The 12,609-nt window shown below is 44.0% G+C and overlaps 1 protein-coding gene across 2 annotated transcripts in view; it reads right to left on the bottom strand.

Moving 5' to 3' along the window:
- BDP1 (B double prime 1, subunit of RNA polymerase III transcription initiation factor IIIB) overlaps positions 1-12,609 on the bottom strand; it is a 106,313-nt gene that overhangs the window by 80,043 nt on the left and 13,661 nt on the right. For both annotated transcript variants that reach the window (XM_062212217.1, XM_062212218.1), the window contains exons 8-9: positions 6,196-6,250; positions 3,727-3,870 (exon numbers count right to left, since the gene is read on the bottom strand). In XM_062212217.1, coding sequence (XP_062068201.1) covers positions 3,727-3,870; positions 6,196-6,250 — 199 coding nt within the window. The remainder of the gene's footprint in view (positions 1-3,726; positions 3,871-6,195; positions 6,251-12,609) is intronic.

Here is a 12,609-nt window from a genome sequence, read left to right as displayed (position 1 = left end):
TTGGCCTTTCCAGCCATTTCAGGAGTCAGACAGTAGATGGAAGCACTCCCCCACTCCATCACTCTGACTTTCAAATAACTAAAAAATAAATCTTTAAGAAAAGCAATTATATAGACTCAAAGACACATACGTAAATTTATATGCATAAAAATGGGTTTAGAACCAGTTATTCCTGGGAAATCTGAAGAAATTAGCTCTCAGGGACAGACAGAAGACAGTGGTCAAGATTTTATCTTCCATATTATTTGTTTTTCAGTAAACAATTGTTTTAACTTTTTTTTGACAGGCAGAGTGGACAGTGAGAGAGAGAGACAGAGAGAAAGGTCTTCCTTTTGCTGTTAATTCACCCTCCAATGGCTGCTGCGGCCGGCGCACCACGCTGATCTGAAGCCAGGAGCCAGGTGCTTCTCCTGGTCTCCCATGCAGGTGCAGGGCCTAAGGACTTGGGCCATCCTCCCCTGCACTCCCGGGCCACAGCAGAGAGCTGGCCTAGAAGAGGGGCAACCAGGACAGAACCAGTGCCCCAACTGGGACTAGAACCTGGTGTGCTGGCACCACAGGTAGAGGATTAGCCTATTGAGCCGCGGCGCCGGCCTTAACAATTTTTTAAAATAATTTCTAGTGGGGCCAGCACTGTGGCACAGTAGACTAAGCTTCCACCTGTGGGGGTGGCATACAATATGGGTGCAGGTTGTGTCCTGGCTGCTCCTATTCTAATCCAGCTCTATGCTTATGACGTTGAAAAGCAGTGAAAGATGAAGCACTTGGGCTCCTGCACCCGCCTGGGAGACCCAGAAGAAGCTCCTGGCTCCAGCTTCAGATCGGCCCAGCTCTGGCCATTATGGCCATCTGGGGAGTGAACCAGAGGATGGAAGACCTTTCTCTTTGTCTCTCCCTCTCGCTATGTAACTCTACCTCTCAAATAAATAATTCTTTAATAATAAGAACAATTTCTAGTGCCTTTCCCATAAAGACATACTAATAATCAACTATATCAAAAGATGAAAACATGAATAAAAAACAAATCAGAAATCACCTTGGAAACACCTGCTATGGTCTGAATGCTTTTCCTCCTGTGAAAACTCATACCGAAATTAAATTGTTATTGTAATAGGACTAAGAAGAAGCTTATTTATTTATTTATTTATTTGAGAGGTAGAGTTATAGACAGTGAGAGGGAGAAACACAGAAAGAGCTCTTCCAACCATCTATTCACTCCCCAAATGGCCGCAACAGCCTGAGCTGGGCGAATCCAAAGCCAGGAGCCAGGAGCTACTTCCTGGTCTCCCACGTGGGTGCAGGGGCCCAAGCACTTGGGCCATCTTTCACTGCTTTCCTAGGCCATAGCAGAGAGCTAGATTGGAAGAGGAGCAGCTAGGACCAGAACTGGCGCCGATATGGGATGCCAGCACCGCAGGCAGAGGATGAACCTACTGCACCATAGAGACAACTCAGAAGAAATTTTTAAAAGGTAATCAGGACATTCAGAAAGGTCCTTCTCTCCCCCTCCCTTCCTGCCTCTCCTTTTCCCTCTTTCTCTCTCTGCCTTGCGAGGATGTGGTAAGAAGGCCACATGATAGCTTTTAGACTTCCCACAGTCCAAAACTATGAGAAATAAATTTCTGTCCTCTAAAAATAATTTAGTTTCATGTATTCTGTAATAGCAGCACAAAATGGATTATGGATTCAAATCAAAAGAAGCTTAATTTCACAACCATGCTTATCAAATATCTTCACTGAAAAGATCTAATCTCAAAATGTAAGAAAATTCAATCTTTTGTTCAAAAAGCCAAAATAAGAATTTAAAGCTGAAAAAGTAACATTTGATTTGTTCTGAAAATAATTAAAAATTTTAAATTCTGAGACATAACAACATATCTGAAAAGTTCTTACATTTAGATACAGTGAATTACTCATGCTACCTGTAACATAATTACAAGAGGAATTAATATATCTATTTTGATCTCCTAGGATTATGTATAATAAGTAAAAAATTAACTAAAGAATGAAATAATTGCAATTATCAATACTTTCTTTTCAAAGATTCAGGCACCACACTCCAGAAGATGAAATTCTAGGCCAGCGCCGTGGCTCAACAGGCTAATCCTCCGTCTAGCGGCACCGGCACACAAGGTTATAGTCCTGGTCGGGGCACCGGATTCTGTCCCGGTTGCCCTTCTTCCAAGCCAGCTCTCTGCTGTGGCCAGGGAGTACAGTGGAGGATGGCCCAAGTGCTTGGGCCCTGCACCACATGGGGGACCAGAAGCACCTGGCCTTTGGAACAGCACGGTGCGCCGGCCGCAGCGTGCCAGCCGCGGTGGCCATTGGAGGGTGAACCAACGGCAAAAGGAAGACCTTTCTCTCTGCCTCTCTCTCTCTCTCACTGTCCACTCTGCCTGTCAAAAACTTAAAAAAAAAAAAAAAGAAAGAAATTCTAAACTAGCTTTGTGCAACAAAAGAGTTACTACAGGACAGGAAGCCTGACTGCTATCCTTTGAAAGGCTAATCCTTTAGCTCTCAGGGAACTTAATTTTAGGGATGGTTTCTATTACCCAAGCTGTTAAGACCTGATTTCTCACTATGGTTAATAACAAATCGTTTCCTTCCAGAATCTGGAATTTTGGTAGGTACCAGGCAGACAGTGTTGAATCCTGTAAATCCTCTAGCAAATAATCAAACCTCAGAGTGGTCTCAAGGACCCCAGTAAAGGTTCTCAGAGTCTTAGGTTTTTAAGTCCAGCCTCTGCCACTAACACTGTGCAACCACCAGGAAAAGTAACAGGATCTCTGGGGTTGTTTCACAGTGACTAAAACAAATAGACAAAATAGTGACATGTGGACCAGCTAACATATAAGGTGCCCTATAGTCCTCAGATTCTACAAATTATATATATGATTATACCTACATATTATCTTCATAGATAAGAGTTCAGTTAAGGAAATACACACCTAAAAATAGATAAACCTACACAAATCAGTTTGAATCTTCATACAAGTCAATATTAACCTTCAGAAGTAAGTTTGCTCAAATATAATCTAGTCAAACTCCAGTTATTAGAGCTCCATTTTGTTAAATATTAGAATCTTATACCAGATTCATTTATAGAGGAAAATATACTAAATAACAAAACATGAAACATGACACTCCAAGATTCTGATGGTCTTTACTACCCCTTGCTCAAGACACTAGAAATTAGCCCCATCACTCTATTATAAAATTTAAAAGGGAGCTGCTGGGGCCAGCATTGTGGCATAGTGGGTGAAGCTGTCACCCATGATGCCAGCATTCCATATGGGCGCTGGTTCGAGACCTGGCTGTTCCACTTCCAATCCAGCTCCCTGCTGATGTGCCTGGGAAAGCAGTGGAAGATGGCCCAAGTGCTTGGTCCTACTTGGGACCCTGTACTCACATGGGAGACCCAGAAGAAGCTCCTAACTTCTGGCTTTGGCCTGGCCCAGCCCTGGCCATTGCTGCCATTTCGGGAGTGAACCAGCAGATGGAAGATAACTCTCTCTCTCTCTGTAACTCTGACTTCCAAATAAATAAATAAATCTTTAAAAAAAATAACTAAAATAACTAGTAAACCTAAGTAAAATTAATCCTCTCCAACTGAATGCCAGGATGATCTTAGTTTCTAGAGCTTCCACGCCCTCTAAAGACCTGAGGGACAATACTCACGCCCATTACAGCTAAGTAAAATAGCACCCCTTCTATCAAAATTCATACCTTTTACATTTTTCCGTGGTTTGGAAGCTTTCTTCTCCTTTAAACTGTTGTTTTTAACGGATTTTTGTTTTCTTTTCTCTTCTTCAGCAAGAACTTTCTGAAGCAAATGAGCAAAAAAATCGAAGTCAAAAGGGCGCTTTTCCTCTGTTTAAAAAAAAAAAAGGAAAAGAACTTTCAAGTTTTTAATTTTAAAAAAAAGGAAACTTTCTAGTTTTTATTTTTTTTAGATAACACAACATCAAAAACAAGTGGGCCTGTACATTAGCAATGCAACTGGTAAACAAGGACACAATAGTTCATTATTCATCAATAAAACAAACTTGAAGGGAACGACTACGACTACCAGCAGTAAGATGGGTAAATTTCAAAAACACAGTGAAAAAAACCAAACACGGAGAGTACATACCCTGTGCTTCCATGAGTAAGATCTTTCAGAACACACTAATCTAATCCAATCTAATCAAAGTGCTAGGAGGGTGACATCTGATTGATTAGAAAGGAAAAGGAGGGACCTTCAGGAATAATGAAAACATTCTATATACTGTCGGGGTGGTGGTTACAAAAGTATATTCTTTGTCAAAATGAAAACTACACTTTGAACTATGCATAAGAATAAATCATTTTTTTAAAGACAAAGATGACTAAGAAGTCCTTGGGGACCAGCACTGCAACAGAGTGAGTTGAGCCACCACCTACAATGTTGGCATCCCACATAGGAGCATCCCATATGCCGGCAACCCATATGCTCCACTTCTGATCCAGCTCTCTGCTATGCCCTTGGAAAGCAGCAGAAGATGGCCCAAGTCCTTGGGCCCCTGCACCCACATAGTAGACCTGGAAGAAGCTCCTGGCTCCTGATCGGCTCAGCTCCGGCCATTGAGGCCATTTAGGGAGTGAATCAGTGGATGGAAGATCTCTCTCTGCCTCTGCGTCTCTGTAACTCTGACTTTAAAATAAATAATCTGGGCCAGCGCCACGGCTCAATAGGCTAATCCTCCGCCTAGTGGCGCCGGCACACCGGGTTCTAGTCCCGGTCGGGGCACCGGATTCTGTCCCGGTTGCCCCTCTTCCAGGCCAGCTCTCTGCTGTGGCCAGGGAGTGCAGTGGAGGATGGCCCAAGTGCTTGGGTCCTGCACCCCATGGGAGACCAGGATAAGCACCTGGCTCCTGCCATCGGATCTGCGTGGTGCGCCAGCCGCAGCGCGCCAGCCGCGGTGGCCATTGGAGGGTGAACCAACAGCAAAAGGAAGACCTTTCTCTCTCTCTCTCTCTCTCACTGTCCACTCTGCCTGTCAAAAAAAAAAAATAATAATAAATAAATAAATAAATAAATAATCTGGAAGAGGAGCAACCGGGATAGAATCCGGCGCCCCAACCGGGACTAGAACCCAGTGTACCAGCGCCGCAAGGCAGAGGACTAGCCTGTTAAGCCACGGCGCAGGCCAAAAAAATTTTTAAATAATTTTTTTTATTTGACAGGTAGAGTTGTAGACAGTGAAAGAGAGAAAGGTCTAAGGGGGATGGCGCCGTGGCTTACTTGGTTAATCCTCCGCCTGTGGCACTGGGTTCTAGTCCCAGCTGCCCCTCTTCCAGTCTAGCTCTCTGCTGTGGCCCGGGAGGACAGTGGAGGATGGGCCCCTGCACCCACATAGGAGACCAGGAAGAAGCACCTGCTCCTGGCTTTGAATCAGCATGGCATCGGCCACCCTGGCCGTAGCAGCTATTTGGGGAGTGAACCAACAGAAGGAAGACCTTTCTCTCTCTCTCTCTCTCTCACTATCTATAAACTCTATCTGCCAAACAAATAAATTAAAAAAAATAATAATAATCTAAGGGCCGGCACTGTGACGTAGTGGGTAAAGCTGCTGCCTGCAGTGCCAGCATCCCATATGGGTGCCAGCTAGTGTCCTGGCCGCCCCACTTCTGATCCAGCTCTCTGCTATGGCCTGGAAAAGCGGTAGAACATGGCCAAGTCCTAGGGCCCCTCCACCCACATGGGAGACTGTGAAGAAGCTCCTGGCTCCTGGCTGAAAAAAAAAATCTAAAAACAGAATTGTCATCTGCTCCCAAGCTAGAATAGTGACTAGCAAACAGCAGGTGGTACCATAGCTGATGAAGTAAAATGATTGACTACTGAAAAAACCATCTACAGAACTCTATCATCCAGAAACAATTAACTCCTAGAATATAGTTCCTTCAGAGTAAAGAATAGTTAGAAAAAGTATCATCCATCATTTTGTAACCTCTTAGACTTAGAAGTCTACACACCTGCTCTATTGGCTAATCCGGTGCCTACAGATTTGTAGCAACTGCCAGACCCATACTGATAAATAGAAGAAGTTTCACTCATATTCTTACACCAATATAGGGACAAAACAAATCTAAAACACAATGGAGCCTAAGACAAAACACTGGTCCTTTTTTTAGGCCCTCTTAATGATATGCTATAAAAGAGGTCTTAATACTTACGGAAGGCTTTATCTATTCTCCATCCATTTGTTTTCTCTTCACGTTTAAATTTATTCTGTTAACGACAACAACAAAAAAGCTATAGAAATTTTCTCTCATTAAACAAGATCTTTTTTTTTAAGAAATAGTAAACATTAAAGTGAAACTCTAATGAATAATAGATTATCTTCTACTAAATGATAGTTCTTTGCCAAGAGAGAAGTTACCTGTTAAATCATTAATTTAAAAAAAAAAAAAAAAAAAGGAAGATGAAATACTAATACGGAGCTTCCTGCTTCTCCTTATGCATTACCTATAAGCATGAGTTGACAATGGAAGTTGGGTTTACAGAAGACAGAGAAAAACAAAGCCAACAAGCATGGAAACATTAAAATTATAATCAAGCCGGCGCCCTGGCTCAGTAGGCTAATCCTCCACCTTGCGGCGCTGGCACACCGGGTTCTAGTCCCGATCGGGGCACCGGATTCTGTCCCAGTTGCCCCTCTTCCAGGCCAGCTCTCTGCTGTGGCCCGGGAGTGCAGTGGAGGATGGCCCAAGTCCTTGGGCTCTGCACCCCATGGGAGACCAGGAGAAGCACCCGGCTCCTGCCATCGGAACAGCGCGGCGCGCCGGCCGCAGCACGCCTACCGCGGCGGCCATTGGAGGGTGAACCAACGGCAAAAAGGAAGACCTCTTTGTCTCCCTCTACTGTCCACTCTGCCTGTCAAAAAAAATAAAATAAAATAAAATAATAATAAGGTTAACAACTAAAATAATCATATCAGTTAAACGTCTCACATCATTCTAGTATATTTCAAGTGTGGCACAGAGAAGAGACTGTAGAGATACAACTAAGCAAAGTTTCAAAGCAGGCCAAGTTTATCTTCAGAATTTTTTGTCAGTCACATTTCCTATGTCTTCCTTGGCACCACAGATCGTTAACCTCAGTTTCACCCAGATTTTCTCCACCCAGATGGAAATACTTAAGGCTTATGGCTCAATCCGTCCTAAAGTCATTAAGAAGTCTGAGGGCATAAGTGTATTTGCGATGTCTAATCAAGCACACACATATGGATGAGAGAACAATCAGCCCATCTCTTCCTTCTACATCAGTGTTCCTTAAGTTTTTACTACATACACAAAAATAAAATTTTTATTGCAAAAAAGACATGAAAAAAATCACAAACACACACACACGTGCGCACACAAAGGAACTGCTAAGACTCTAACCACTAATCTTTTAAATTTTTATTTTATTTATTTGAAAGACAGACAATGAGAGAAAGAGAAAGGGACAGACAGACCAATAGACAGCGATGTCACATCCGCTGGTTCACTCCTCATATTCCCTCAACAAGTAGGACTGGGCCAGGCAAAAGCCAAGAGCCGGGAACTCCATGCAGGTCTCCCATGTTTAAAGTAAGACTCAATCACATGAGCCATCACTTGCTGCCTCCCAGGGTGTGTATTAGCAGAAGTTAGAATCAGGAACAGAGCCTATGCTGTGGCATAGCTGGTAAAGCCGCCGTCTGCAGTGTCAGCAACCCATATGGGCACCAGTTCAAGTCCTGGATGCTACTCTTCCGATACAACTCTCTACTATGGCCTAGGAAAGCAGTAGAAGAAGGCCCAAGTACTTGGGCCCCTGTACCCACGTGAGAGACCCAAAAGAAGCTCCTGGTTCCTAGCTTCAGATCGGCCCAGCGCCGGCCGTTGCAGCCAAGTGAGGAGTGAACCAGCGGATGGAAGATCTCTCTGTGTGACTCTCTCTCTCCCTCTGCCTCTCTGTAACTCTGCCTTTCAAATAAATAAATAAATCTTGAAAACAAAGGATGAGAGTATGTTAAATTTTAAAACAAATCTCATTCCTGTTGTACTTTATTTTTAAAAAAAATGCATTCTAGGCCGGCGCCGTGAATCAACAGGCTAATCCTCCACCTTGCGGTGACGGCACACCGGGTTCTAGTCCCAGTCGGGGCGCCGGATTCTGTCCCGGTTGCCCCTCTTCCAGGCCAGCTCTCTGCTGTGGCCCGGGAAGGCAGTGGAGGATGGCCCAAGTCCTTGGGCCCTGCACCCCATGGGAGACCAGGAGAAGCACCTGGCTCCTGCCTTCGGATCAGCGCAGTGCGCCAGCCGCAGCGGCCATTGGAGGATGAACCAACGGCAAAGGAAGACCTTTCTCTCTGTCTCTTTCTCTCTCACTATCCACTCTGCCTGTCCAAAAAAAAAAAAAATCATTCTATGGTGGGCAGTTGGTAATTTCAGTTTGACTAATTTATAAACCTGAAAATTATACTAGCATGGATAATAGCTCTTTGGCATAAGAATTTTCCAATGCCAGTGTTTCTGCTTAGCTGAGATGAAACTTTATTAGAAATTTTCAGTTGGTGATTTTTTTAAGGAACTATTTATTTGTTTGAAAGGCAGAGTTAGAGAGTGAGGGAGAGACAGAGAGCTTCCATCCACTTGAGGCAGGGGCTCAAGCACTTGGGCTTTCCCAGGCACATGTGCAGGAAGCTGGATTGTAACTCAAACCAGGGCTCATATGAGATCCCAGGGTCACAGGTGGCAGTTTAACCACTGCACCACATCAGACTCTTCTATATCACCTTAATAAGGGCAAGAGGAGCAGTGACATTATATTCTACAAATATACTTAAAAGAGAGGTCTGGCTTCATCTCAGTCTAGACACTCATTCAAAACTAAAAATGTTATATACACGTAAGCACATACACCTCACGTTGTATGTATATATACACAATATACACAATATATGCACACTCAGTCTGTCAAATTATATACAAAATTTCTATTCAGGATTTTTAAAATAAACAGGAGGCAGACATTTGGCCAAGTGCAGCTTGGAATGGCCAAATCCTATATCAGAATATCTAAGTTAGAGTCCTGGCCCCACTCCTGTTCTAACTACCTGCTAATATTCACTCTGGGAGGTGCACTCAAGAGCTTGGGTCTTGGCCGGCGCCGTAGCTCAACAGGCTAATCCTCCGCCTTGCGGCGCCGGCACACCGGGTTCTAGTCCCGGTCGGGGCACCGATCCTGTCCCGGTTGCTCCTCTTCCAGGCCAGCTCTCTGCTGTGGCCAGGGAGTGCAGTGGAGGATGGCCCAAGTGCTTGGGCTCTGCACCCCATGGGAGACCAGGAGAAGCACCTGGCTCCTGCCATCAGAACAGCGCGGTGCGCCGGCCGCAGCGCGCTACCGCGGCGGCCATTAGAGGGTGAACCATCGGCAAAGGAAGACCTTTCTCTCTGTCTCTCTCTCTCTCACTGTCCACTCTGCCTATCAAAAAAAAAGAGCTTGGGTCTCTACTGCCCACATGTTAGAACCAGATTGAGGTCGGCGCCGTGGCTCAATAGGCTAATCCTCTGCCTAGCGGCGCCGGCACACCAGGTTCTAGTCCCGATTGGGGCGCCAGATTCTGTCCCAGCTGCCCCTCTTCCAGGCCAGCTCTCTGCTATGGCCAGGGAGTGCAGTGGAGGATGGCTGAAGTGCTTGGGCTCTACACCCCATGGGAGACCAGGAGAAGCACCTGGCTCCTGCCTTCGGTTCAGCGCAGTGCGCCAGCCACAGCGCGCCAGTTGCAGCGGCCATTGGAGGGTGAACCAACGGCAAAGGAAGACCTTTCTCTCTGTCTCTCTCTCTCTCACTGTCCACTCTGCCTGTCAAAAAAAAAAAAAAAAAAAAAAAAAAAAAAAAACAACGAACCAGATTGAGTTGCTGGCTCCTGGCTGAGGCATGGCCCAACCCCAGTTGCTGTGGACATTCCAGGAGTGAATGAGCAGATAGGAGCTGCCTTTCTGTCTCTGTTTCTCTCTCTCCCTTCAAATAAATTAAAAATTTATAAATAAAAAATGGACAAGCAAGTGTTGGCATTGCAGTGCATCAAATTAATCTGCTGCTTTCAAAGCCAGCAACCCATACTGGAATTCCCGTTTGAGTTCCAGCTACTCTATTCTGATCCAGCTCCCTGATAATGTGCCAAGAAAGGAACAATTGACGGTTCAGGTACTTGAGTCCTGATGGGGACTCAAATGGGGAGACCCAGATAAAGTTAATGGTTCCTGGCTCTAGCCTGGTCCAGCTGTGGCAGTTGCAGCCATCTGGGGAGTGAACCTGCAGATGGAAGATCTCTGTCCTCTCTCTGTCACTGAGCCTTTCAAATACATATCTTAAAAAAAAAAGTGAACAATCAATATGGTATTGAAATGTTTATCTGATTTAATTAAAATTTTGTGGGACCAGTCTCATGGCACAGCATGTAAAGTTGCTGCCTACAGGCATTCCATATGGGTGCTGGTTAAGTCCCAACCGCTCCACTTCTGAACCACCCCCTGCTACTGCGCCTGAGAAAGCAGTAAAAGATGGCCAAAGTGCTTGGGCCCCTGCCAAATACGTGGGAGACCCAAATGAAACAGCAGATGGAAAAGATCTCTCTCTCTCTCAAAGTGGAGCAAAAATACATATTTATCAGGGGCAGCACTGTGGTGTAGCAGGTAAAGCTGCCGCCTACAGTGCTGGCATCCCATTTGGATGCCAGTTCGAGTCAAGGCTATTCCTCTTCCAATCCAGCTCTCTGCTATGGCCTGGGAAAGCAGATGGCCCAAGTCCTTGGGCCCCTGCACCGGCATGGGAGACCTGGAAGAAGCTCTAGTCTCCTGGCTTCGGATCGGCACAGCTCCTGCTGTTGTGACCAACTGGGGAGTGAACAAGTAGATGGAAGACCTCTCTCTGCCTCTCTTTCTCTCTTTGTGTAACTGACTTTCACGTAAATAAATAAATCTTTTTAAAAAATACAAATTTATCACTCATATTGGAATATCACTAGCTCCTTAAAACATGAAAATGATCACAGCATGGTGGGCAGTGGATTAAGTTGCTGCTTGACACACCCACATCCCCTATCAGAGTTCAAGTCCCTGCTACCTACTTGCAATCCAGCTTCCTGTTAATACATTCTGGGAGGCAGCAGCTCAAGTACTTGGGCCCTGTCACCCTCATGGAGACCCAGATGGAGTTGCTGGCTCCTATCTTTGACCAGGCCTGGCCCTGGCTGTTGCAGGCATTTGAGAAATGAAACAGCATATTGAACATTGATATCCATGTTTCTCTGCCCCTCAGACCCCCATCTCTTTCAAGTAGATAAAAACAAATAAAACATATTTTAAATAATAATGGAACAGGATGAAAATTGTATGCCTGAAAATTCAAAATCAAATCTGATATAACAATCTGAATGTTCTAATTTATATTAAAGAAATTTTAAAGAAATTGAATTTATAATCTAAACCCTCTTCCCAAGAAAAGTGCTGTATTAGAAGGTTCACTGGTGAATTATATCAAACAATAAAGGAGAAATAGTAATGATCTGAAACACATTCTCCAAAAAATAAAAGGGAACACTTTCCAACTCATTTTATATGATCTGCCTGATCCTCAATTCAAATAGGACAAAGAACGTAAAGCAACCCTCATAAACAAAACTGCAAAATTTCATCAAGAAAATGTAATAAAATTCAGGAACACATAAAAAGAAAAATACAATATGACTAAAGGGAATGTATCCCAAGAATACAATGTTTGTTCAGCATCTGACAATCAGTGTGATGTAATTCACTAACCTTAAATACTGTCTATTTTCACTTTTCTACACTTTGCCCAAAGACCTGCTGAAACCACATTAAGCTTTTAGGGGAAGAATCCAAATGATGTTTGAAGACAATAGGGTAGCAACAAATTTATCATTAATTACTTAGATCATCAGACACCTAAACCCTCAATTTCTCATTTTCTTCCCCTTTTATCAAAGATTACCAATTAGAAAATGAACATGAAGAATGTTTCTCATTTCATGTGAAATACAGTAAGACTATCCCACTATATCATACAATGCCTCCTAGATAATGTCTTCAACCAACCCAAACCTAGTCTAATTGGGGAAAAAAGATTTGTCTTTCCCAATGATTCCTTTTATTAATGTAATAAACATGATGGGAATGTGAAATGAGGAGAAAAGGCCATGATTGGGAAAAGATCTCACTAGGAATTGGGAGTGCCTTACAACAACACAGTGTGACAGCTTCCAGCAAAGAGACTATGAAGCAGAGAAGGTCTTCCTCTGCAGCATTTACAGCTGGAACTGATAGCACCTCGGCTGCCAACAGTGCCATTGGCTGTCCTCAAAGTTAAGGTGTGCTAGGAAAGCAAGACATCAGATACTGAGCACTACAGGACACAGCATTCTTTCTATACCTGCCTAGGAAACTCAGAAATACATTTTGTCTTCAAAAAGCTACTCTGAACCTAAGTACACCAGTGCATTTATCTTCCCTCTTTATTGTCTCTTATTTTAATTTCAATGCCCTTCATTGGTATCCTCTCAAATTCATTTTAGAAGTGGGCAAGATATAAGTAAGAAA

Source organism: Lepus europaeus, chromosome 15, assembly GCF_033115175.1.
Source record: "Lepus europaeus isolate LE1 chromosome 15, mLepTim1.pri, whole genome shotgun sequence".
In the NCBI taxonomy this organism is placed as follows: Eukaryota; Metazoa; Chordata; class Mammalia; order Lagomorpha; family Leporidae; genus Lepus; species Lepus europaeus.
This window is presented reverse-complemented; position numbering and strand designations above follow the sequence as displayed.